At 38.7% G+C, this 24,587-nt stretch overlaps 1 protein-coding gene across 1 annotated transcript in view; it reads left to right on the top strand.

Annotated features, from left to right (window-relative positions):
- DNAJC5B (DnaJ heat shock protein family (Hsp40) member C5 beta) overlaps positions 1-24,587 on the top strand; it is an 81,486-nt gene that overhangs the window by 41,787 nt on the left and 15,112 nt on the right. The window contains exons 4-5 of the mRNA XM_025394637.1: positions 15,201-15,414; positions 19,269-19,440. Of these exons, the coding sequence (XP_025250422.1) occupies positions 15,201-15,414; positions 19,269-19,440 (386 nt within the window). The remainder of the gene's footprint in view (positions 1-15,200; positions 15,415-19,268; positions 19,441-24,587) is intronic.

Genomic DNA, 24,587 nt, shown 5'->3' on the forward strand with positions numbered 1-24,587 from the left:
ACTTCTCCTACACCCCAGTCTTATCCTCCCTTGACCTTCTAGCAGTAGAGATTGCTGGCTTGAAGAAAAACCACAAATGTAAATTTTCCCCCAGGAAACATAGTAAAGTTAGGTGCCCAGAAACTTTTACTGGGAGCTTGAGCCAGATACAGATGTTTTGAACTGTATGCAGCCTACAGATTCTGAGTGAGCTGTGGGGCTGGTAGGTTGTGGGAAAAGGATTATATTATACGTACACAGAAATCTTAGTGGCTTGCTAAAAGCTGTCAGTGACCCACTGGTGTCAGAAGTTCAGGTCCTCATGCCCTAAAGCAGTGCTTTATGATTGGCGTTGGACATGTATTTTATCTATTGTGTTTGCACAAATATTCCAGTTCCTTCTACCTTATTAGGGAGGGTAATGACCTGGCTCTTAATCAGCCATGGGAAAAAATTGTAATGACCAGAAAGCTACCTAAAAAAAAAGATTAAGTATTGTTGTGTTTTTAACACTTATATTTAAAAAATCAAGTATAATGCCTCATAAAGTCAAGTTAATACACATTCTAGTAAAAATTTGGGACAATACTTGTCAAGCAATCATTGAGATACAGTGGTTTCACCATCTCCACTACCACTAGAGGTCAGCACTTGACTCTCCATATGGTTCTGTGTGAGGGAAAAGACCAATTCTCTGAAATAGATCATCATCTATGGTTCCTGTTGTTATCTCATGCCATCTGTCTTGAATCACAAAGGTGACTGCATCCCAGAAAATGAGAGAACACTCAAACAATGGCTGGGGTGAGTTGCTCAGATATTCCATCTGCAAATGTGAGAAAATCATAGGATTGTGTAATGTGGCCTTCAGTGTGTCCTCAGTGGGGCCTTGCTGGTCAAAGTACTTGAATCATGTACTATGGTAGCAGGTGTTTCAGAAATAATTACACAGCAGGGGTAGCACTGGCATCACAATCTGCAATTTGAAACCAAATGGTGCCCTGAGCTTTCTATTCTGTCCCTTATGAAGGACAGAGACTAATCCTGGCCCAATGGCTCCTGAGTCCCTAAGCCCCGCTAGCATTCTCAGCCACATACTGTACTCAAGCTTCTTGTGGGAGGGCAGTTGTACTAGGTGTAAGTGCATGAAGTGGTTGTAGGGGGTTTGAAGGATTTGGGGGCTGATCAAGGGAAAAGATATGACCACAAGAGGCAGTAACGCATAATAAGCTTTGTTGGTGCTTGGGTGCTTGGATATGGCTGCGTGAGAAGGGCCCTCACAGCATAAGACTGCCCAGGGGTTTTCAGTGAAGGGCCACCATCCGGGAGACGAGGGTGAGGGAACTTCTCAGGAAGAGAGGGTCAAAACGGGGGCTTATGGGACTAGTTATGTCATGCAGTAGCATGGCAGGTCTCTGAGTCAGAGAGCTCCAAAGAGCTATAAAAGCTTGAGATCCTATAACCACAAAGCTCTGTCTTATCAAGAGCCAGCAGAAGAGGAGTGAGGTTTTGCAGGGTAGGTAAAGCGGACTGGCTCTACATGGCCAGAAATCTGATGGTTGGGCTATTTTTTAGATAACTGGATGTGTTAAACAGACATTTCTCATTGTTTAATATGTTAAACAAACATATTAAAAAATGCTCACCATCACTAATCATAAGGGAAATGCAAACTAAAACCACAATGAGATACCACCTTACTCCTGTAACAATGGTCATTATTAAAAAGTCAAAAAACAATAGATGTTGGCACAGGTGTGGTGAAAAAGGAATGCTTATACATTGCTGGTGGGAATGTAAATTAGTACAACCACTATGGAAGACAGTATGGAGATTTCTTAAAGATCTAAAAATAGACCTACCATCTGATCCAGCAGTCTCACTACTGAACACAATGTATCAATATATCAAAAAGACATGTGCATGCATGTACTTATTGCAGCACAATTGCAAAGATACAGAACGAACCTAAGTGCCCATCAACCAATGAGTGGCTAAAGAAAATGTGATATATATACATCATGGAATACTACTCAGCCATAGAAAAGAGAAAAATAATGTTTTTTTGCAGCAACTTGGATGGAGCTGCAGGCCATTATTCTAAATAGGTAACTCAGGAATTGAAAGCAAAACACCGTATGCTGTCACTTATAAGCTAAGCTATGGATACACAAAAGCATACAGGGTGATATAAGGGACTTCGGAGACTCAGAAGCGGGAGGGTGGAAGGGGGTGAGGGATAAAAAAGTACAATGTGTACTACTCAGGTGTTGGATGCACTAAAATCTCAGACCTCACCACTATACAATTCATCCATGTAACCAAAAACCACCTGTACTCCAAAAGCTATTGAAATTTTAAAAATATTTCAGAATAAATACATAAACAATTAGATGTATAAAAATCCAACTTTGGTGCTGGCAGGCTTTTAAGCTACTGGGTTTCAGCCTGTAGTTAAGAAATTTTTAAAAAGCTAGGGGCCAATACACAGAGGCTATCTTTGGCTCATTTGTGTAATAGCATGTAAGGCCTTTGGCGGGATTAACATAGTTGAAAGACGACAACAAAGACATAAGTAATCATCAGGAGTTTCCTGGTTCTCACTGACTATGTAATTTGTACCAATTGTTCCTCCTGCTGACAGCAACTAGAAAAACTGAAAGAACACACCCCTCCCCCCCCCCCCCCCCCCCCAATTTAAAAAAACTTTTAAAAAAAAAAAAATTACCTAAAAAAAAAAAAAAAAAAAAAAAAAGATTTACTGCTAACTGGGCCCTGATCTTGGAGAACAGAAGCTGAAAGACTAAGCAGGACTTTAAAAAACAGCCCTACAGAGAAAAGAGGAGACAACTTGGACACTAGCCCAGCAAGGTTGAAGGTCCTGCAATTTTACTGAGATTCTGAAGTGCTGTAATCCAGGAGAAAGGGTAAACTAGAAGGAAATCATCTGTGGTTGACAATTACTTTGGTGGTCGTCAGCAACCATGTCCACTGGTTTTCATGTCCTTGTGTTGTAACTCATGAATCTGGGATGGCTCTCTGACCCAATTTAACCCGTAGAATATGGCAGAAATGATGCTGTGCCTAAATATTAAAGAGGTCTACCAGTTTCTGCTTTTGTTTTAAGCTAGCCACCGTTCAAGAAATTTAACTACTCCCAGACCATCTTGTTGTGAGAAGCCTCATATAGCCATGAGGAAAAGTCACATGGAAGAGAACAGAGTCCCCCAGACAGCAGCCCTAGCTGAGCTCCCAACCACAGCCAGCACCAACTTATCAGCATATATATGAAGCCACCTTGGGAGCATATCCCATCAGCTCCAACTCCTCAGCCAATGCCAAGCAGAGTTGAAAATTGTACCCACCAAGTTCTGCCTAATGACAACATTTGAGCAATTAAATGCTTGTTGTTTTAAGTTACTAAACTTTAAACTTGACTGTAGTCAGTTACAGAGAAAAAAATAATAGGAACACCAGTCTTGTATGGACTGCAACTGAACTTTGAGTCATCTAGGCAGCTGAGGAAACCTTGATCTTTAATGTTGGATTAAGATGATCTTAGTTTTGCGAAGGCCACAGAAATCTGAAAATAGGAAATAAAAACACTTTCTGGTTTAAGAAAACATATTCTTAGTCCTCAGATTATTTCTTAAATATGTTTTAATGCAATGTTTGCCACAGAGATAAGCATACAAATCAAGACAATATGAACAAGATTTGGCAGAAATAATAGAAACAGAACCATGAGAATTTTAGACATTTGAATGATCAGATACAGATCTTAAAATAATTATCCATGACCAAGAAGATAAAACATGAGGTTGAGATTTTTTTTTCAAATCCTGAAAATTATGGAAAGGGATATTTCAGATTTACAAAAGAAACAGAAACTCTACAACAGAAAATGCAATCACCAAAGTAAAAAACCCAAAGGTAGGTTTTACCAGGTTAGAGAGTTCACTGGAAGATAGGTCAGAAGAAAATACCAAAAGGATGGAAAATGAAAAAAGACTTAAAAACAGAAGATTTATTAACAAGATAAAAATGAAGTTTCATTAACAAGAAAGAATTACAAAAGGATGAAAAATGGAAAAAGATAAAAAACATAGAAGATGTATTAAGTTAGATATAAGCAAGTGGAGTCTAAAAAGGAGAGTAGAAAGGGAATGGGGAAAAGCCATTTGAAAAAACAACATGGGCCGGGCGCGGTGGCTCAAGCCTGTAATCCCAGCACTTTGGAAGGCCAAGACGGGCGGATCACGAGGTCAGGAGATCAAGACCATCCTGGCTAACACGGTGAAACCCCGTCTCTACTAAAAAAAATACAAAAAACTAGCCGAGCGAGGTGGCGGGCGCCTTTAGTCCCAGCTACTCGGGAGGCTGAGGCGGGAGAATGGTGTGAACCCAGGAGGCGGAGCTTGCAGTGAGTCGAGATGGCGCCACTGCACTCCAGCCTGGGGGACAGAGCGAGACGCCGTCTCAAAAAAAAAAAAAAAGAAAAAACAACATGTCGATATTCCAGGTTCATGAAAGATATTAAACCACATGTACTCAATAAAAGCAAGCAAAATAAATTCAAAGAACCCTATACCCAGGCACATCACATGAAAACTTCCAAAATCTAAAGATGTAAAGGCTTTATAGCAACCAGAGGAAAAAATACAGATTACTTTTAAAGCACGAGAATTAGAATTACAGCTGATTTTTCAGCCAAGATAACAAAAGCCAGAAGACAGTGGACCAAAGTCTTGAATATGATGAAAGAAGATAACAGATAACCTACAATTCTACATCCAGGGAAATTTTCAAAATTGAGGTGAAATAAAGACATATTAAGTTTTTTTTAAAGAAAGCTGTGAATTAATCCCTAGTGGATTTTTTCACTTAAAGGAGGTACTAAGAATGTTCATAGACAGAAGGAAAATGATTTCAGATCAATGGTCAGAGATGCAGGAAAGAACTAATAGTAATAACAGTGGCAAATATGTGAGTAAATACATGCAAATACTAATTGTATAAAATATCCTTAAATGCTAATTTCATGAAAGAATAATTATTCAGAGCTTGAAAGACTTAGAGAATTAAAGTATATGCTACCAACAACACGTAAGTTAAGAAGAGAGTAACAGTGTCCATGTTCTAAGATTTTTGTATTATTTTGGAGGAAAACAAAAGTACATTAACACTAGTCAAGGATTTTGAAATCTCAAAGGACCCTGAAAAGAATGATAAAAGAATATATAATTTCCAAACCAACAGGGAAAAAAAGTAGAGTAATGAGAAATTAATCCAACAAGAAGGCAAGAAAGGAAAGGGAAAAGAAATATGAGTATATTTTAGAAGGGACAAATAGAATATGGTGACTAAACCTGAAAAATATCAGTAATTATGTTAAAAATAAATATAGACCAAATACTTCAATTAAAAGAAAAAAGCCATTCTGAATAAAAAACCGACATCATATGGTTTTTACAAAAGACACATCTAATATTTAAGAATACAGAAAATTTGAAAATAAAAGGACGGGCAAAGATGCCATGCAGATGCTTAGCAAAAGAAAGCTGTATAGCTTTATTAAAATTAAAATGAAGACAGAAAGCATTACTACAGATAAAGAGGGATACTTTGTAATGATAAAAATTTGACACCCTCCAAAGTCTAAACCAGGAAGAAGTCTAATCCCTGAATAAACAAATAACAAGTTCTGAAATTGAGGCAGTAATTAACAGCCTACTAACCAAAGAAAGTCCAGGACCAGATGGATTCACAGCCAAATTCTACCAGAGGTACAAAGAGAGCTGGTACCATTCCTTCTGAAACTATTCCAAACAATAGAAAAAGAGGGAATCCTCCCTAACTCATTTTATGAGACCAGCATAATCCTGATACCAAAACCTGGCAGACACACAACAAAAAAAGAAAATTTCAGGCCAATATCCCTGATGAACATGGATGCGAAAATCCTCAGTAAAATACTAGCAAACCAAATCCAGCAGCACATCAAAAAGCTTATCCACCATGATCAAGCCAGCTTCATCCCTGGGATGCAAGGCTGGTTCAACATATGCAAATCAATAAACGTAATCCATCACGTAAACCGAACCAATGACAGAAACCACATGATTATCTCAATAGATGCAGAAAAGGTCTTTGAAAAATTCAACAGCCCTTCATGCTAAAAACTCTCAATAAATGAGGTATTGATGGAATGTATCTCAAGATAATAAGAGCTATTTATGACAGACCTACAGCCAATATCATACTGAATGGGCAAAAACTGGAAGCATTCCCCTTGAAAACCAGCACAAGACAAGGATGCCCTCTCTCACCACTCCTATTCAACATAGCATTGGAAGTTCTGGCCAGGGCAATCAGGCAAGAGAAAGTAATAAAGGGTATTCAAATAGGAAGAGAGGAAGTCAAATTGTCCCTGTTTGAAGATGACATGATTGTATATTTAGAAAACCCAATTGCCTCAGCCCAAAACCTCCTTAAGCTGATAAGCAACTTCAGCAAAGTCTCAGGATACAAAATCAATCTGCAAAAATCACAAGCATTCCTATACACCAATAACAGACAGAGAGCCAAATCATAAGTGAACTCCCATTCACAATTGCTAAAAAGAGAATAAAATACCTAGGAATACAACTTACAAGGGATGTGAAGGACTTCTTCAAGGAGAATTACAAACCACTGCTCAAGGAAATAAGAGAGGACACAAACAAATGGAAAAACATTCCATGCCCATGGATAGGAAGAATCAATATTGTGAAAATGGCCATACTGCCCAAAGTAATTTATAGATTCAATGCTGTTCCCATCAAGCTACCACTGACTTTCTTCACAGAATTGGAAAAAATTACTTTAAACTTCATACGGAACCAAAAAAGAGCCTGCATTGCCAAGACAATCCTAAGCCAAAGGCACAAAGCTGGAGGCATCATGCTACCTGACTTCAAACTATACTACAAGGCTACAGTAACCGAAACAGCATGGTACTGTTACCAAAACAGATATATAGACCAATGGAACAGAACAGAAGCCTCAGAAATAACACCACACACCTACAATCATCTGATCTTTGACAAACCTGACACAAACAAGCAATGGGGAAAAGATTCCCTATTTAATTAATCATGTTGGGAAAACTAACTAACCATATGCAGAAAACTGAAACTGGACCCCTTCCTTAGACCTTATACAAAAATCAACTTAAGATGGATCACAGACTTAAATGTAAGACCTAGGACCATAAAAATCCTAGAAGAAAACCTGGGCAATACCATTCAGGGCATAAGCATGGGCAAAGACTTCATGTCTAAAACACCAAAAGCAGTGGAAACAAAAGCCAAAATTAACAAATGCGATCTAATTAAATAAAGAGCTTCTGCACAGCAAAAGAAACTACCATCAGAATGAACAGGCAGCCTACAGAATGGGAGAAAATTTTTGCAATCTATCCATCTGACAAAGGGCTAATATCCAGACTCTACTAAGAACTTAACAAATTTACAAGAAAAAAACAAACAACCCCATCAAAAAGTGGGCAAAGGATATGAACAGACATTTCTCAAAAGAAGACATTTATGCAGCTAACAGACACATGAAAAAATGCTCATCATCACTGGTCATTAGAGAAATGCAAATAAAAACCACAATGAGATACCATCTCACACCAATTAGAATGGTGATCATTAAAAAGTCAGGAAACGACAGGTGCTGGAGAGGATGTGGAGAAATAGGGACGCTTTTACACTGTTGGTGGGAGTGTAAATTAATTTGATCTTGTGAAAGATAGTGTGGCAATTCCTCAAGGATCTAGAACTAGAAATACCATTTGATCCAGCCATCCCATTACTGAGTATATACCCAAAGGATTATAAATCATTCTATTATAAAGACACATGCACACATATGTTTATTGCAGCACTATGCACAATAAAAAGACTTGGAACCAACCCAAATGTCCATCAATAATAGACTGGATAAAGAAAATGTGGCACATATACACCATGGAATACTATGCAGCCATAAAAAAGAATGAGTTTGTGTCCTTTGCAGGGACATGGATGAAGCTGGAATCCATCATTCTCAGCAAACTATCACAAGAACAGAAAACCAAACACCACATGTTCTCACTCATAAGTGGGAGTTGAACATTGAGAGCACATGGACATAGGGAGGGGAATATCACACACTGGGGCCTGTCAGGGAGTGAGGGGCTAGGGGAGGGATAACATTAGGAGAAATACTTAATGTAGGTGATGGATTGATGGGTGCAGCAAACCATCATGGCACGTGTGTACCTGTGTAACAAAACTGCATGTTCTGCACATGTACCCCAGAACTTAAAGTATAATAAAAAAATGATTCACCAAGAATATATAACAGTTATAAGTTTATGGGCTTCTAAAACACATGGCCTAAAATATACAAAACAAAGAGTTGACAGAACTTTAAGGAGAAATCTGCAAACCTACAGTCATAGTGGAAAGTTTTAACACATCTGGCTTGATCAATAAAATGGCTAAGGATATAGATTTGAGCAAAACAATTATCAAACAAAATCAAAAACTATAAAAACAAAGTACCCAATAGGAATAGAATATATATCCTTTTCAAACACACATGGAACATTTATAAAAACAATAAGACGTAAGGCAAGTCTCAAATTTTAAAACATTTCAATCATATCAAATATGTTCTCTGACAGCAATGCAATTATGGTAGAGAGCAAAATTTTTAAATAGCTGGAAATTTTCCGTATGTTCAAAAATTAGGAGGTATAATTTAAAATAACTCATGGCTAAAAATAACAAACCATAATTAAAATTATAAAATATCTATAATTCAATGCTATGTATTAAGACGTGAAATGCAGTCAAAATAGCACTTACAGGAAAATTTATAGAGTTTAATGCACGTATTAGAAAACCAAGCCCAGCAATAAATTTTAAAAATATATAACGACCAAATGAATTTATCCCAGAAACATAAGCTTCATCTAACATTTAAAAACTCAATCAATCACATTAACAGACCAAAAGAGAAACAACATATCTTCTACATAGGTGCAGAAATAACATTTGATAAAATTCAAAATCCATTCATTCTTAGTGAATTCAGAAGAAGAACCACCTGTTACAGCCACTTTTGACATCGTACTGGGAAGGTCTTAGCCAGGGCAGTACAATAAGGAAAAAAATGTAAATGATATAAGGATTCGAAGGGAAAAAAATCCAATTATCACTTAAGCTTATATAATTGTCTATGTAGAAAATTTAAAAGAATTTATAATTTAATAAAATTTGGACATGAGCTTGGGAAGTTAGAAGGATAAAAAATCAACATACAACAATTATTTCAAACCTAAGCATAAAAATAGAAAAAAATTATTTTTATGCACAATGAATAATTACGAACATTTTTAAATGTCAAAACCACAAAAAAATTAAGCTCCCAGGACTAAATTCAAGAAAATATACATAGGACATAAAGGTAAAAATGATAAAACTTTAAAATTCATTAAAAAGATCAAAATAGGTGGACATATAATACAAAAGTCAATCTCCAAAATAATCCATAGAGTCAATGCAATTGCAATAAAAATCTCAATAGGTTGTGTGAATGTGTGTACATGTGTTCGTGTGTGTGTGTATATATGTATGTGTGTGTGTGTAAATTGACAAGCTAATTCTAAAATTCATGGGGAAATGTACAGGACCCAGAATAACCACCGAACTCTTGAAGAACAACAGGATGGCAGAATTTGCTCTTTAAGATATGAAGATATATTTTAAAGCATCACATGTAAGACTGTTACTGGCCCAGAAATAACCAAATTGACCAATGGAACAGAATAGAGATCCCAGAAATCCATGGAAAGGATTTCCTTTTCCTAATAAATGGTGCTACAACAGTGGAATATCTATATAAAATAAGTGAGATTAGAATTCTACCCTCAAGCACATTAAAATGTCAGGTGTAAATGGGCCATAGACTTCCATACGAAAGGAAAAGCTATAAAGATTGTGGAGTTATAGAGAGTTTATAGAACAATATCTTCCTGAATTAAGGAACCGATTGGTTAATTCAGTAAATTAAAATAAAGAATTTCTGATTACCAAGAGATACCGTAAAGTAAAACAACAAGAAAGCCCCAGAATGGGAGAAGATATATGCAATACATAAAACTGACAAAGAATTCATTTCTAGAATATGCATTTTTAAAATACCACAAATTAATTTTAAAAACCAAAGTAAAAATCTGTAAAGGACTAAAATACACTTAGAGAATATCCAAATGGTATATATAACAGCCTCATATAAACCGCGAGATTGACAAATATTAAAATATTTTAAGAGCTGGGACATCATGGTTAGAATCAGGCCTCAGGTGACTCAGAGACTGGTAGAGAGTGGTAGGTAGTAGTAATTTGATTGCATCTTAAAGTGTTAGATGGGGCAAGGAAGAGAATGGAGCAAAACATCGTAACTCTTAGAATTATGCTACTGCCTCAAAATAGGAAGATCTTGAGGGCTTTAGATAATTACAACTATAAACCACATGTTTATCTTATCTGCCACTAATTAAATTCACTATGCATTTTAGTTGAAAGCTGTCATTAGATTCTGAAGTAGGAATTAGAGGCATTGAATGCTGTTTCTAATATTAGCTACAGCCATGCCACATTGACAGGTGACCAAGAGTGTAGAGACATTTAGAATTAAAGGCTCACATTCTGGTTGAATATTATGTCACTTTAAGTATCAATGTAGAAATGACAACAAATACCCTTAACAATGGATAGGTGCCTATTCTATTTAAAAATACTCCAAACACTTCCTTAAACCCTACATTCCATAGTTGTTTCCTTGCTCTATGGATAACACGCAAGAGGGCGAGGCATTGTACGACCACCTCCTTGACGGTTGTGGAATTTTGGCAGCTGTCTCTGCTCACCATGTTTCCCGAGGATTCCTCAGAGCCAAGAGTATCTGCCAAGAGGAATCAAAATGTTGCTGATGACCAGGAATTGGATGTGTTACAAGTGGAGGTGTTCCAGCTCTCCTAATTTGCCAACTCCATTGTTAGGAGTGTGATAAATGGATTGGGTGCATCTGCCCTTGTGAGCTGACAAAGATCCAAGTTGCTTAAAAAATGACAGGAAGCAGCCCTAGAAACAAGAAAATGTATGTAAAGAGGCATTTTCCAGAGATTTCTTCCTTCCTGTTTGTTTGTTTGTTTGTTTGATTTGGAGTCTCACTCTGTCACTCAGGCTGCAGTGCAGTGATGCAGTCTTGGCTCACTGCAACCTCCACCTCCCGGGTTCAAGCGATTCTCCTGCCTCAGCCTCCCAAGTAGATGGGATTACAGGCGTGTGCCACCACACCTGGCTAATTAGTAGAGACAGGCATGTTGACGAGGCTGATCTCAAATTCCTGACCTCAAGTGATCTGCCCGCCTGGAGATTTCTTTCTTTCAAGGCAGAAGTGACAGCCCTTTCATTTAATTGGCCGAGACATGATATCTTTGGAACCATGGAGGGGAAATGCTGCAATTCAGATTTCAGGGCCCAGAGTGAGAATTCCAGGAATATTAAGCCATTAGAATTAACATGCTTAAAGTATCCACTTAAGGCTTTTTGATGACCAACATAGTATTGTTGCAGTTTGAGGACTTTTCTTCCTTTCTTCCTTTTTTTAAAAAAATCTTGCTTTGTAGATTTTCCTTCCTTGGTAACGAGTCATTCAAGGAAACAAATTCTGAACTTCCAACTGTTCAAAGAGAACAAAATCTGTGACTAAAGCTTTAAAATGTTCAGGGGAAAAGTTACACAAGTAATATGCAGAGTTTTTATAACAAACAAAACTAGAAGTTTCACAAAAATCTGTTTTTAGTTTATTTATTTTTACAAATGGGGCCTGCTCTGTTGCCCAGGCTGGGTGTAATGGTACAAGTCATAGCTCACTGCAGCCTGAAACTCCTGTGCTCAAGTAATCCTCCCACCTCAGCCTCCCAAGTAGCTGAAGTTACAGGTATGTGTCATTACATCCAGCTAATTTTTAAATTTTTTTGTAGAGGTAGGATTTCGCTATGTTGCCCAGGCTGGTCTCGAACTCCTGGCCTCAAATGATCCTCCCACCTTGCCCTTCCAAAGTGTTGGGATTACAGGGGTAAACTACCACATCCAGCTTCAGTTTTTAGTTTAAACTTAGCTAACGAAAACTAAGTCTTAGTTTAACAAAAATAACTAAAACTGAATCTGTAATCCCAATGTGCAACTATATACATTGCTAATTTTGGTTATAACTTTCCATTTTCTGCTTACTTTTCTGTTTTATTTTTTCCTATATAAAAACATATATGTAATTGTGTGCATGTGTGTGCACATGCATGGGTGCGTGTGTGTGTGTGTGTGTGTGTGTGAAGGCCACCAAAAATAATTTTCATTACTAAATTCAGTGGTCAATCTTTTTTTTTTTTTTTTTTTGAGACAGAGTTTTGCTCTTGTTGCCCAGGCTGGAGTGCAATGATGCAATCTCGGCCCACTGCAACCTCTGTGTCCCAGGTTCAAGTGATTCACCTGCCTCAGCCTCCTAAGTAGCTGGTATTATAGGCACCCATCACCAGGCCCAGCTAATTTTTGTATTTTTAGTAAAGATGGGGTTTCACCATGTTGGTCTTCAATCCCTGATGTCAGGTGTTCCACCCGCCTCAGCCTCCCAAAGTGTTGGGATTACAGGTGTGAGCCACCATGCCCAGCCCAGTGGTCAATTCTTAGTCTTCATCTGCCATGACCTGTGAGCAGCATTTGACACATTATGATCACCCTCCTCCTTGAACTATATTCTTCGCTTGGTTCCCAAGAACCCCCACTCTCTGGGCTTTTCCTTCTGTATCATTGACCTTTGTTTTTAAGTGTTCTTTGCTGATTTTCCTTTCCCAAAGCTCAGTTATTCTACTTCTTGGACTCACTGTCTTGGGAATCTCTTTTATTCCCTGGTTCTAAATATCATCATCTACCTGCTGAGAACTCCCACATGTACATCTTGCCTGAGCTTCAGACTTATTTCTCTCTACCTCTACTTGAAAGTCTAATAGGCATCTCAAAGGTGTCCAGAATAGAACTTCCAAATCATAGCAAACCACTCCCCAACTACAAAAAAAGAAGGAAAGAAAGAAAGAAGAAAAAAGAAAGGAAGAAAGAAAGAAAGAAAGAAGGAAGGAAGAAAGAAAGAAAGAAAGAAGGAAGGAAGAAAGAAAAAAAGAAAGAAGAAAGAGAAAGAAAGAAAGAAAGAAAGAAAGAAAGAAAGAAAGAAAGAAAGAAAGAAAGAAAGAAAGAGAGAGAAAGAGAGACAAAGAAATCTCTTGGCATCTCATTAAATGGTAACTCCAAACTTCAAATTGCTCAGGTCAAAATTTTGGTACTATTCTGATTCTTCTTTTTCACTGCCACCATATATACAATCCATTAGCTAGCCCTTAAAATACTTCCAGAATCCAACCACTTCTCACTATATCCTCCACTTCTGCACTAGTCCACACCACCATGAACTTTTGCCTGGATCACTACAAGAACCTCCTGAAAGAGTCTCCCCACTTTTGCCTTTTGTCCTCTCCAAGACTGAGTGATCTTTCTGAAGCTAAAGTCTGTTCATATCACTCTTCTTCCCAACACACTCCAATGACTTGCCACATGACCCAGACTAAAGCCAACATCCTCACAATGGTCTACTCAACATTCTATGTGTCTTGCTTTTTAAATTTAAAAATATAAATATAGAAAGCAGCATAGTGGCAGTTAAGAGCATGTGGTCAAGGTCACCTTGCCTGTGTTCAAAGCCTTCTATAAATTATCATCAATAGCTGTGTGGCTATTGGGCAACTAACTTAACCTCTCAGTGCCTACATTTCCTCATCTGTAAAATAATTATAATATCCATATCATAGGGTTGTTGTGAGGATTCATAAATTAATACTTCTAGCATGCTTACAATAGTGCTGAAATAAACATAAAAGTAAAAAAATTACAAAAGGCATTTTATGCTATTAGCAAATATTTCATTATAAATTCTGTATGTAAGAAAACATGTCTCCAATGGTCCTATCTATAAGAATTTATAAATACCCCAGATATCTTTCAAAAAGGATAAAAAAAGTTTTGGTTCAATAAATTTAAGATGAACCATCATTGTTTGATTTTTAAAAATTTATTCCGAGTTTAGGATTAGAATGGATTATCCATCATGATTTATGCTTTTAAATATTTTGGTAATTTAAAGCATCCTGATGCTGAGCTCCTTAAATATTCATCTACTTCCTAATCAATAATACTTTAGTTCCTAAAATAGATGTGATTTGTTCTGTTTATCATATAGATTGATTTATAAAGTGTACTTTATTTTTCTGCTTTACTTCTGGACTTACATTACTGTTTAAAATGAAACAATTTGATCTAAACTAATACAATAAACAAAAGCTTAAGGTGTGTTCCTACATAGACGTATGATAGGCACAGTAGGGAGATGAGTCAGGTGGAATTTCCAGCAGAGTCCCTCAGGAATTGCTTTCTGATCCACAGAGGAGAAGGCCTTATGCCCACAAGAAAATTTATATAGATTATTAAGTGGAAAGACCTATTTAGAAAGAGGCCAAATATGCATTTGAATGCAAAGGAAGTCACAGTATTTGTTCAGAAAACCAAGAGATAGTCAGGGCTTGTGGAAGATTGATGAAGCGGTCTTAATTTTGTTCGAGAGAGACTTTTTTGATAGCCGAGTTGAACTTTTAGAATATATGTTGTGACGTTCTGTTAATTGTGGAAAATTCTTCTGGTTCTAAATGGAAGTTTGGTGTAAACTGATCCTGTTGCTGAAACTCTTAAAGGTCTGTAGGGGTGGGCTACTGATAGCTTCGTGGTAAAAAGAAACTTCGCGTATTTGCCGACAACAAATGTCTCTCAGGCTCAACAGTCGTGCAGATACTGAGAATTCCTCTGGAAATGTGAGGGGAGAATTAGTACTATTTTGCCTATGCACTCGAAACAAGGGACACCATTTAGTGAAAATGTACTTGTCAATCACCGCTAGTCTGAAACTTACCATTTCACAGCATTTGCACTAATAAAGAATATACAAATGAACAGTGCCCTTCTAAAATGCCGTCATCGTTCATTCTTGTCAAATTACACTTTCCTTTTTTTCTTTTATTTTAAAAGAAAATTGGCCCTGAAACACCATCCAGACAAGAATCCAGATGATCCAGCTGCTACTGAGAAGTTTAAAGAAATCAACAACGCCCACGCAATACTTACTGACATCTCAAAGAGAAGCATATACGACAAGTACGGATCGCTGGGACTCTACGTAGCCGAGCAGTTTGGAGACGAAAATGTTAACACCTACTTCATGCTGTCGAGCTGGTGGGCAAAGGTGAATCTGAATTTCCTTTCTTCACAAACAATCTCCTGTAACACCATGATATTAATCACTCTTTTAGATTCCATCTCAAAGGAAGTCTAACCTTCCTGCTATTAAACTCTGGTAAATAAAAGGAGATACTGCTTCCACTGAGTGCTATTATTTAGGATCATTTCTGGTTTAGCTCAACAAATAATTGTAAGATACAACATGATTTAAAATACTTCTAGACATTAATTATATTTGAATTTGGAGCTTCAGATTAACTCTTTATAATGACTAATTAAGAACTGACTCATTGCTCAAAACCAAAAATAATTTATTAGTGTGACAAGCGCTTAATAAATTATTATAGGGCAAATTTAGCCATGTCCTTTACTATCTATAGCACAGGCTACATCAGCAAACACAATACTGGGGAGAATGAGTGGTAATTATGTCAGAGACTCACTTGGAGCCTGCTGTGAGGTAGAGGAGAGAGAAATGAGGGGGAAAATGTGAGAATTTACTAGTGGAGGACAGGGAATTGGAAAGGCAGAGACAGGAGGACAGAGAGCAAAATGGATACCTAGTCAAGAAAAAGGCGACATTTTTAAGGGCTTAGTGCAATCAGAATTGACTTTTGTGTGGTAAATTTTGTTTGGTTTCCTAGGAATCTCTGATATATATATGTTGGGTGATGGTTTTTACTTGTTTGTGAATATTAATATCCTTATCTTCTGATAAAAGTATATTTACACATGGGTCATACATGTAGTCCATCAACATATTTTGTGGACAGTTCACATTCATATAAGTTCCAATACATAATAATAATTATTAAATATCTAAAAAGACAGGTTTAATAGTAGTATCTGATTGCTATTTTCTTCCACTGAATCTTGCTAAATTGAGTTTTATGTATGCAGGAAGAGAGAGAATATGTTTTTGTACATCAGCATGCAAAAGGATTCTTGCAACCTAGCCTAATTTGCTTACTATAGTCTTCAGAGTTCTGTTTCTCGGGGATACCTGGGATTCCCATTTGAAACCCCTTTCTCTATTGTTGAAGACTTAGGGGAGAGACAAGTTCCTGTTGAGAAGATTTGGAATTTGGAGAGTGTACACACTGACAATGTCATTTATGACAATAGATTGAATGTTCATAGGACCGTACAAGCTTTTGTGGGTTTGCTTGGGAACCCAACCTCTGGGCGTGACATTGTTCCATGGGAAGATACTACAGAGGCAGGTCCAGATAATTACACATATCCATCTGATGGCACATCAGGGCCTGCCTGCATAAAAATGAGAATAAATTTCCTTGCTCTGGAAGCTGACAAAATTGATCAAAATTAATATGAACAAGCAGAATCTGCCCAGTAGTGTGAGAGATACACAACATAATTCCTGGTGTGGTTCTTTAAACATGAGACCACAAAAAACATATCTTTACCTTCTCCTTGTACCAAAGCCCAGTTTCACGGCACCCATCAGAGTGGCCCTGCATGTAGCAATCATATGTTAAATATGCATGACATGAATGAATCAGTGTACCACAAAGTTACGTATTTGTAAAAATATTAGACATCTACCTGTGCCTAGTACTGTACTAAGCACTGTAAGGGATAAAGCAAGGTTATTTCCACAGAAGGCAAACAATCAAGTTGGAATAAAGAACAAAACAGTATATGAATGAAAAGAAAAGTTCAGAGAAGAGAACAATATGGGAATTGCATAGTAGAAACAAAAAAGACAAAAATAACTAAAAAAAGGGAGGAGTTTCATGGGGCAATGGCTCAAGAACACTGTACAGGAGGGTGTGGAGACAGTGAGGTGGCGGGTGTTGTAGTTGTTTTCAGAGTGATTTACCTAAGACTACGAAAATGTAAATTCTCTGTAGAGAAGAGATTATATATTTGAGGATGTGACTAAAGCTCCCCTACTCCAAGGCACCAGAGGCTCCACCTCACACCTGGGGCCAGAGTCAGAGATGAAGTCCAGGGCTACGAAGCATAAGTGGGGCAGGTGAGGGCTGTCAGCATTAAAGATTTCTACCTGAAGTTATTGAAGAAGTACTCAGGCACACAAGTCCTCTTTATCCCTCTTGCTCCCTTAATTAGATAAAATCTGTGGTTTTTGGGGTTTTTGTTTTTGTTTTTGTTTTTTTAAGACAGTCTGGCTCTGTCACCCAGGCTGGAGTGCAGTGGCCGGATCTCAGCTCACTGCAAGCTCTGCCTCCCGGGTTCACACCATTCTCCTGCCTCAGCCTCCTGAGTAGCTGGAACTACAGGCGCCCGCCATGTCACCCGGCTAGTGTTTTTTTTTTTTTTTTTTTTTTTTTTTTTGTAGAGACGGGGTTTCACCGGGTTAGCCAGGATGGTCTTGATCCCCTGACCTCGTGATCCGCCTGTCTCAGCCTCCCAAAGTGCTGGGATTACAGGCTTGAGCCACTGCGCCTGGCCAAAATCTGTGTTTTAATTAGAGGTGTATAAACCCCTTTCTTTCTATTTCAAATTGCATATTTTTGATAAAATCATAAATTGATTTTGCTCAATTCACAAAAGCTGACTTTTTATAACTTCACATTGGAGGAGTTGAGAGTTTCTTTTAATTTTTAGCTATAACAAACAGCGAGCAAACCTTTTATGTTTTGGGGGAAATCCTGCTGCTGTTCACCAGGCAGAGCAAATAATTTGTCTGTTTATTACTTGATACAATCATTAATTCAGCTGGTATTTTATAAGCATCTAACACATATCAGGTACTAAGTCCTTCAGTAGGAGGAACTGAAAGATGACTAGCTGACAGTGCCAGCTTGCAGGAAGCTCATGGTCTAGTCCAATGAGACAGACCTATGAACTGATCAATGTTCTAAAAATATCACTTTAAAAAAGCACCAAAGTAGAAGTCTGCATGAAATGCAACTGGGGACAAAGGAGGGAGTCATTGTTTGGGGCAGGATCAGGAAAGATGTCATAGAAGGGATCTTTAAGATGAGTCTTACACACCAGGTGGATATTTTGTTAGGTGACTGGGGAACTGGGAGGTGGACGTCCAGACAGATGAATCCACAGGGAGAGCAGAGCTATAAGGCAAGGAAAGGCAAGAACAGGGCTGTGCTGGTGCAGGGAGGCATTGGCAGAGCCAGATCACTATCATAAGGAACTTGGCTGTATCTCAGAGGCAGGAGCGCCATTGCATGGGTTCAAGAGAACATGTATTTCAGCAAGTTCACTCTATCAGCAATGCACAGCATGGATTTGAGGGAGGCCAGAGGGGAGGCAGGGAGGCCAGTTGGGAGGCTGCTGAAGTGTCCAGACTAGACATACTGAAGGTCTGTTCTGAAGCCCTGCTGGCCAGGATAAAAGCATGAGGGAGGATATAAGAGACTTGAGGAGAGAAGCTCTCCAGGACTTGGTGACCAGTAGGAATGTGAGTGTAGGAGGGGGAGGTATTGGAAAGTTCATTCTTTATCATTCTGGTGAGGATGATTCAGTTCCTCTGGGCAGGGGGCTTGCTAACTCATTTGACCTGCAGAGGTTTTGTTGGTTGGTTTTTTGGTTTTTGTCTTGCTGTGCTCTGCTCTTAATAATGATCACCATATAGCTTAAGAATAAAAAAAGAAACTCCATACTTTATTACTTTGGCTACAAGTAATTTCCTCTGGGTCTAATTTATTAGGCAAAACTTTACCAGGAAATTGATTTCCAAGGAAGTGAAATCGTTCTTATGTGGAGTAAGGATGAGGGTGAAGATGTGGCCTGTGGGGTGAACTGTGAAGTCTTCAGGTCTCTGGGGGTAACTGGGTGCAGACTTGATTTCATGGGTTCTCCCCTCACCGCATCACCCCTTATCCTTATTTTGCTTTGCCTCTGTTTCCCTAGGCCCTGTTTGTCATCGTCGGCCTCTTGACAGGCTGCTATTTTTGCTGCTGCCTGTGCTGCTGCTGCAACTGCTGCTGTGGGCATTGCCGGCCCAAGTCATCAGTGCCAGAAGAGGACTTCTACGTGTCCCCAGAGGATCTGGAGGCACAGATCAAATCCGACATGGAAAAAGGTGGGGTACAATGAGAGCAGAGGTAGTGAGTGTCCATTCATAGGCCTGAGCAAGCACCAGGTCCCACAGAGACAGCTATCACTATAGTAGGAGAGCTCCCACAACCAAATGGTTGGAACCTCACAGACTGTCAGCTTTGGTACAGCTTCTGGGGAGAATGAAAAGACCGATACCTTTACCAGGCATAGAGAAAAGCAGTTCCTGATGTCATTAGAAAGAAAAATCATGAAATATGCTGATGATGAAACAAAGGAAATACAATTCAGGTCTCATTACAAGAGAGTGAGCACTGGATTCAGGGAGGATTGGATGAAAATGCTCAGGGCAGAACCAAGGTAGAAATTTTTTGCAGAAAAAGCATTTCAGCCGATTCCTTTAGGATCCTCTTTGCAATAGAAGGAAGTGGGCATCAAAAAAAGTCACCAACCCTTGACTTTGCTTCTTTTTAATGACTTGATTATGAATTTGGGTGAACTAGCAGAGAGAAGTCCTTCTTTACCTGAAATGTAGCTTCTTTCAGGAGTAGCCTCAAACCAGCATCAAGGATGGGACTATTTGCTTTGCTAACCCACCTCCGTATGTCCATGTGTATGCATGACTGTGATGTAGTACTTGATTCTTCAAGTTCATTCTATCCAGAAATGAAAAAAATTTAAAAGTTTAAAGAAAGATGAGAGCTCACGGATTCGCAGCACCAGGAATACTTTATGGCCTCTGGGCAATGCCTTTGTTTAAAGAAGCTGGGGTCAGACCTGCCATTGTCCCACTCCACCTTACAGCCAAGATCCTCTTGTCATTCTCTCCCATTGTTCTCTCTCATAGTTATCCTGGAGTACAGACTTCATTACTGAATCCTCAAAAAAACCTAGACAGCCAAATAAAAGAATTACTTGATAATTCAGACAGTGGCCCATTTCTATCAGAACCGCTAAAATTAGGAACAGTTTACTTTTCTGGACTATATTGTACTCTGATTTTTTTGATCAAACTGAAATGGAAATTCCAGGTCATCTAGCATCAGAGACCAGTTAAAGACTTCCACACACGTTTTATTCCCTATGAAATGCAGTGCTAAGTAATATCCAGGTATTAACCACCCTGACTCTAGCTCAGAGGAAGGGGTCTTCAATCATGTGAATTGTGCAGACTCCCAGACTCTTTCAGGATTGGGAGCTCAGAGAGGACAGAAGGGGTTTTCTTGAAACCTGGGACCCCTTGCTGTGGGGACCTATAGGTGGCCAGTCCAGCAAACAGAGGTGGTGTTCTGACCATTTTTTATTACTGACCTTGACGCTAAATTGTGGGCCCATGGTGAAGCCGAATTATAACTCTCCTTTCCTTTATTTGAGATATAAAAGGACGAATTAATCTTTTAATGTGGGCATATACACCAAGAAGACCAAGCAAGCAGGATTACAAGTAAATGGGTTAAGGAGTAATGTATGCATGGAATATCTGTTTCTTCAGGAAAAGGTCCATGACGTTGACACAGCTTGCCTAAGAATGACAATCCTAGGGTCTGAATCCCATCTGCTCTTGTGAAGGAGAGAAACTGTTACAAGATTATGTCAGGGATTGCTAGCCCCATAGACCACAGGATCTCCCATAACATCCATCAACCCAGCCCAGCACTCAGTCACTGACAGAGGACCAGAAGACACAGCAAGATAGGGGAGTATCTTCAACATCCTCCACTGGGTCAACCTAACTGAACTTTTCCTTTACAGTGGGAAAACCAAACCTAGGTGAATTGAACTTAGATATCCCCCAATCCAGTGTTTCACACTTCTCTGAACAACCTCAGTCTTCCCTGTTTAAAATTAGATAAAAACTCCACCAGGTCATTTCAGGAGACCTTCTTTGTGGAAGATTTCTTTTTTGGAACAGAAATCCATACTAGGTGCCAGATTCTACCCAGATTTCCTCCCTGCTGGGTGATTGGTGATGAATCTACATGTCTCTCACTGTGCTCAGCTCTGACACCCCAGAGCTACCAATTCCATCACAGAGGTCAGATCTTGGACAAAGTAAACCATGATCCTGTTTGACTATGTTATTAAGAATTCTTAACCAAAAGGAAAAGCTTTATCTTATTTCTAAATATTTGACAGCTCATATGCAGGGATCCAGATTTTGTGGGACTTGAAATTTACACAATCTGGGCAAACCTCTTTAAGAAAAAGAACACAAAATTAAATCTGAAAGTGAATATATATGTAGAATGAGAAAAAGAAATCACAACAAATTGCAAGGCTTAAATACTTAAGGATACCATAAATGTCACAAAATCTAGAAAAATAGCAATTGTTTAATTAACTCTCTGGTACACCTCTGCAATATGCTTCCCCTGAGGTTTTGCAGCTACACATCCATTGATTGCTTCTTCATATTAATAGAGCAATAATTTTGTAGTATTTTCTTTTTATTTTCTTTTTCTTGAGATGAAGTCTCTGTGTTGCCCAGGCTGGAGTGCAGTGGAAGATCTCGGCTCACTGCAACCTCTGCCTCCCGGGTTCAAGCATTTCTCCTGCCTCAGCCTCCTGAGTAGATGGGACTACAGGCATGTGCCACCACACCTGGCTAATTTTTTGTGTTTTTGGTAGAAATGGGGTTTCACTGTGTTAGCCAGAATGGTCTTGATCTCCTGACCTCGTGATCCTCCTGCCTTGGCCTCCCAAAGTGTTGGGATTACAGGCGTGAGTCACCACGCCTGGCCATTTTGTAATATTTTCTATGAAAAAAAAATAGAAAAATCTGCCTTTCCTCTAGCATGTTTGATCAAAAAGTTTTATTACTGGTAAATTAGAAAAGTTTATTTTAGCTTTATGACTCATTATTGATAATGTTGTCTACATTTTTAGGGATTGTTGTCAAATTCAGGAAAACACCTGTATAATTTATTTCATATAGAAGATGTAAGATTTGGAGGAATTTTCCACAGAACACCTTTGATTTTGTACATTTCAAACCTTGTTGTCCTTACTCCATCTAATACTCCCAGCATCAGAGCCCAATGGACACATTCACATTGTGTAACATCACCTCTGGTTTCGATTTTCATGTCCCCTCAGCAAGTGAATTGGCACAGTGAGCTGTAGGAGTCTACCTAAAGCCATTTCTGCACTCGTAGGGCTAACAGTAATTAACTACACACAGAGTTGCTGCAAACCACAAAAACATATCCCACTAAATTCAACTGAAACCTAACCCTAACTCTTTATCCCCTTAATCAAATCCCCAAAATGTCTACAGTTCCTCTGTTGCCATTCATCAGACAGAGAAATGTGACAGAAGGGAAGTCAAAGTGGAAAGAGATGTTTTTGTTGATTGTGGCCAAAATATCTTTCTTTTGCAAATTACAAAAAACATGAATACATCGTTAGGGCCCCAATAGGCCCTTGGAAGGCTGTGCACAGGTGAGGATCCTTGAGCTTAAGTTTTATTAACTGTGCAGTAAATCCAGCACTGTTCTTGGATCTACCCTTTCCTTTTAAGGAACTGTGCCTTATTTGCAGTTAGTTGTATTAGCTAGATTCACGTTTGTACTCCATTAACCCAGAGTTCAGGCTGGTTAAGAATGAAAATCAGACTTCATCTGAAGACTAAGCTTTCTGGACTGTGGTCCATTAAATGGACTGCACTTGCATCTGCTCTGCAAAAGAAGGGAACCCACGTAAGGTTCTTTAAGAAAATACACTTGAAAGAGTCTACTAGCCACTTAAAAATCAAGTGACTCAAGACAAAGAATAAACAGCATTCATCAAGGTTTAAATCCATTAGAAGGCACTGGTATGACATTAGGGATTTAAGAATCTTATTTTAGTGATTCTAAAACTTAATTTAAAAATGGCAAACTTTTTGGGAGGCCGAGACGGGTGGATCACGAGGTCAGGAGATCGAAACCATCCTGGCTAACACGGTGAAACCCCGTCTCTACTAAAAAATACAAAAAACTAGCCGGGCGAGGTGGCGGGCGCCTGTAGTCCCAGCTACTCGGGAGGCTGAGGCAGGAGAATGGCATAAACCCGGGAGGCGGAGCTTGCAGTGAGCTGAGATCCGGCCACTGTACTCCAGCCTGGGCGACAGAGCGAGACTCCGTCTCAAAAAAAAAAAAAAAAAAAAAAAAAAAAAAAAAAAAAAAAAAAAAAATGGCAAACTTTTTCTTACTTGGGGAATCCTTCATTCTTAGGTAGGGTTTAATCATAAAATCTTAGGATTTTAGACTTGGGAGGAATCTGAGGAATCAACCCTCACCTCTGCATGGCTTTTCCAGCCAGCTGCTCATTTGAAAGCTGCCTGTGGTTTAGGACTTTGTTTATAAGTAAGAGATGCCCATAAAAACTCAACCACCAAAGGAGGGCGTAGAGTCCACATTAACTCTACAGTCCACCCTCAGGCACCACTCAAGGATACCAAAACACAATTACATTTACACAATTTTTGTGTAAATTTTTTTTGTTTTACAAAAGTGTGGTATCCACATATTATTACGCCCTTTTCCTGCTTCTTTGCAGAGGAAAATTTTTATGAAATCATATTTATCAGTTCTTTTTAAATTGATTGTGCTTTATTTTGGTGTTATGTCGACAACTCAGACTACCTTTTTGTCATAAAGACTTTCTCCAATGTTTTCTAAAAGTTTTTGAGTTTTATGTTTAACATTTAGATCTATGACCCATTTTGAGTTAATTTTCATATAAGGTGTGAGGTTTAGGTCCAGACTCTTTTTTTTTTCCTTGAATATGGAATCTAATTTTTCTAAGACCATTTGCTGAAAATGGTCTATGTATCCTCTACATGGCTTCTACCATGTATCCTTTGTTCATTGAATTGTCTTTCCCTCTTTGCCAAAAATCAGTTGGCCAGGGTCGGGCAGGGTGGCTCACATCTGTAATTCCAGCACTTTGGGAGGCTGAAGCTGGCGGATCGCTTGAGGCCAGGAGTTCAAGACCAGTCTGGCCAACACAGTGAAACCCTGTCTTTACTAAAAATACAATGATTAGCCGAGCATGGTGGCAGGTGCCTGTAATCCCAGCTAATCAGGAGGCTGAGGCACAAGAATTGCTTGAATCTGGGAGGCAGAGGTTGCAGTGAGCAGAGATTGAGCCACTGCACTCCAGCCTGGGCGACAGAGCAAGACTCTGTCT

Source organism: Theropithecus gelada, chromosome 8, assembly GCF_003255815.1.
Source record: "Theropithecus gelada isolate Dixy chromosome 8, Tgel_1.0, whole genome shotgun sequence".
Classification (NCBI taxonomy): domain Eukaryota; kingdom Metazoa; phylum Chordata; class Mammalia; order Primates; family Cercopithecidae; genus Theropithecus; species Theropithecus gelada.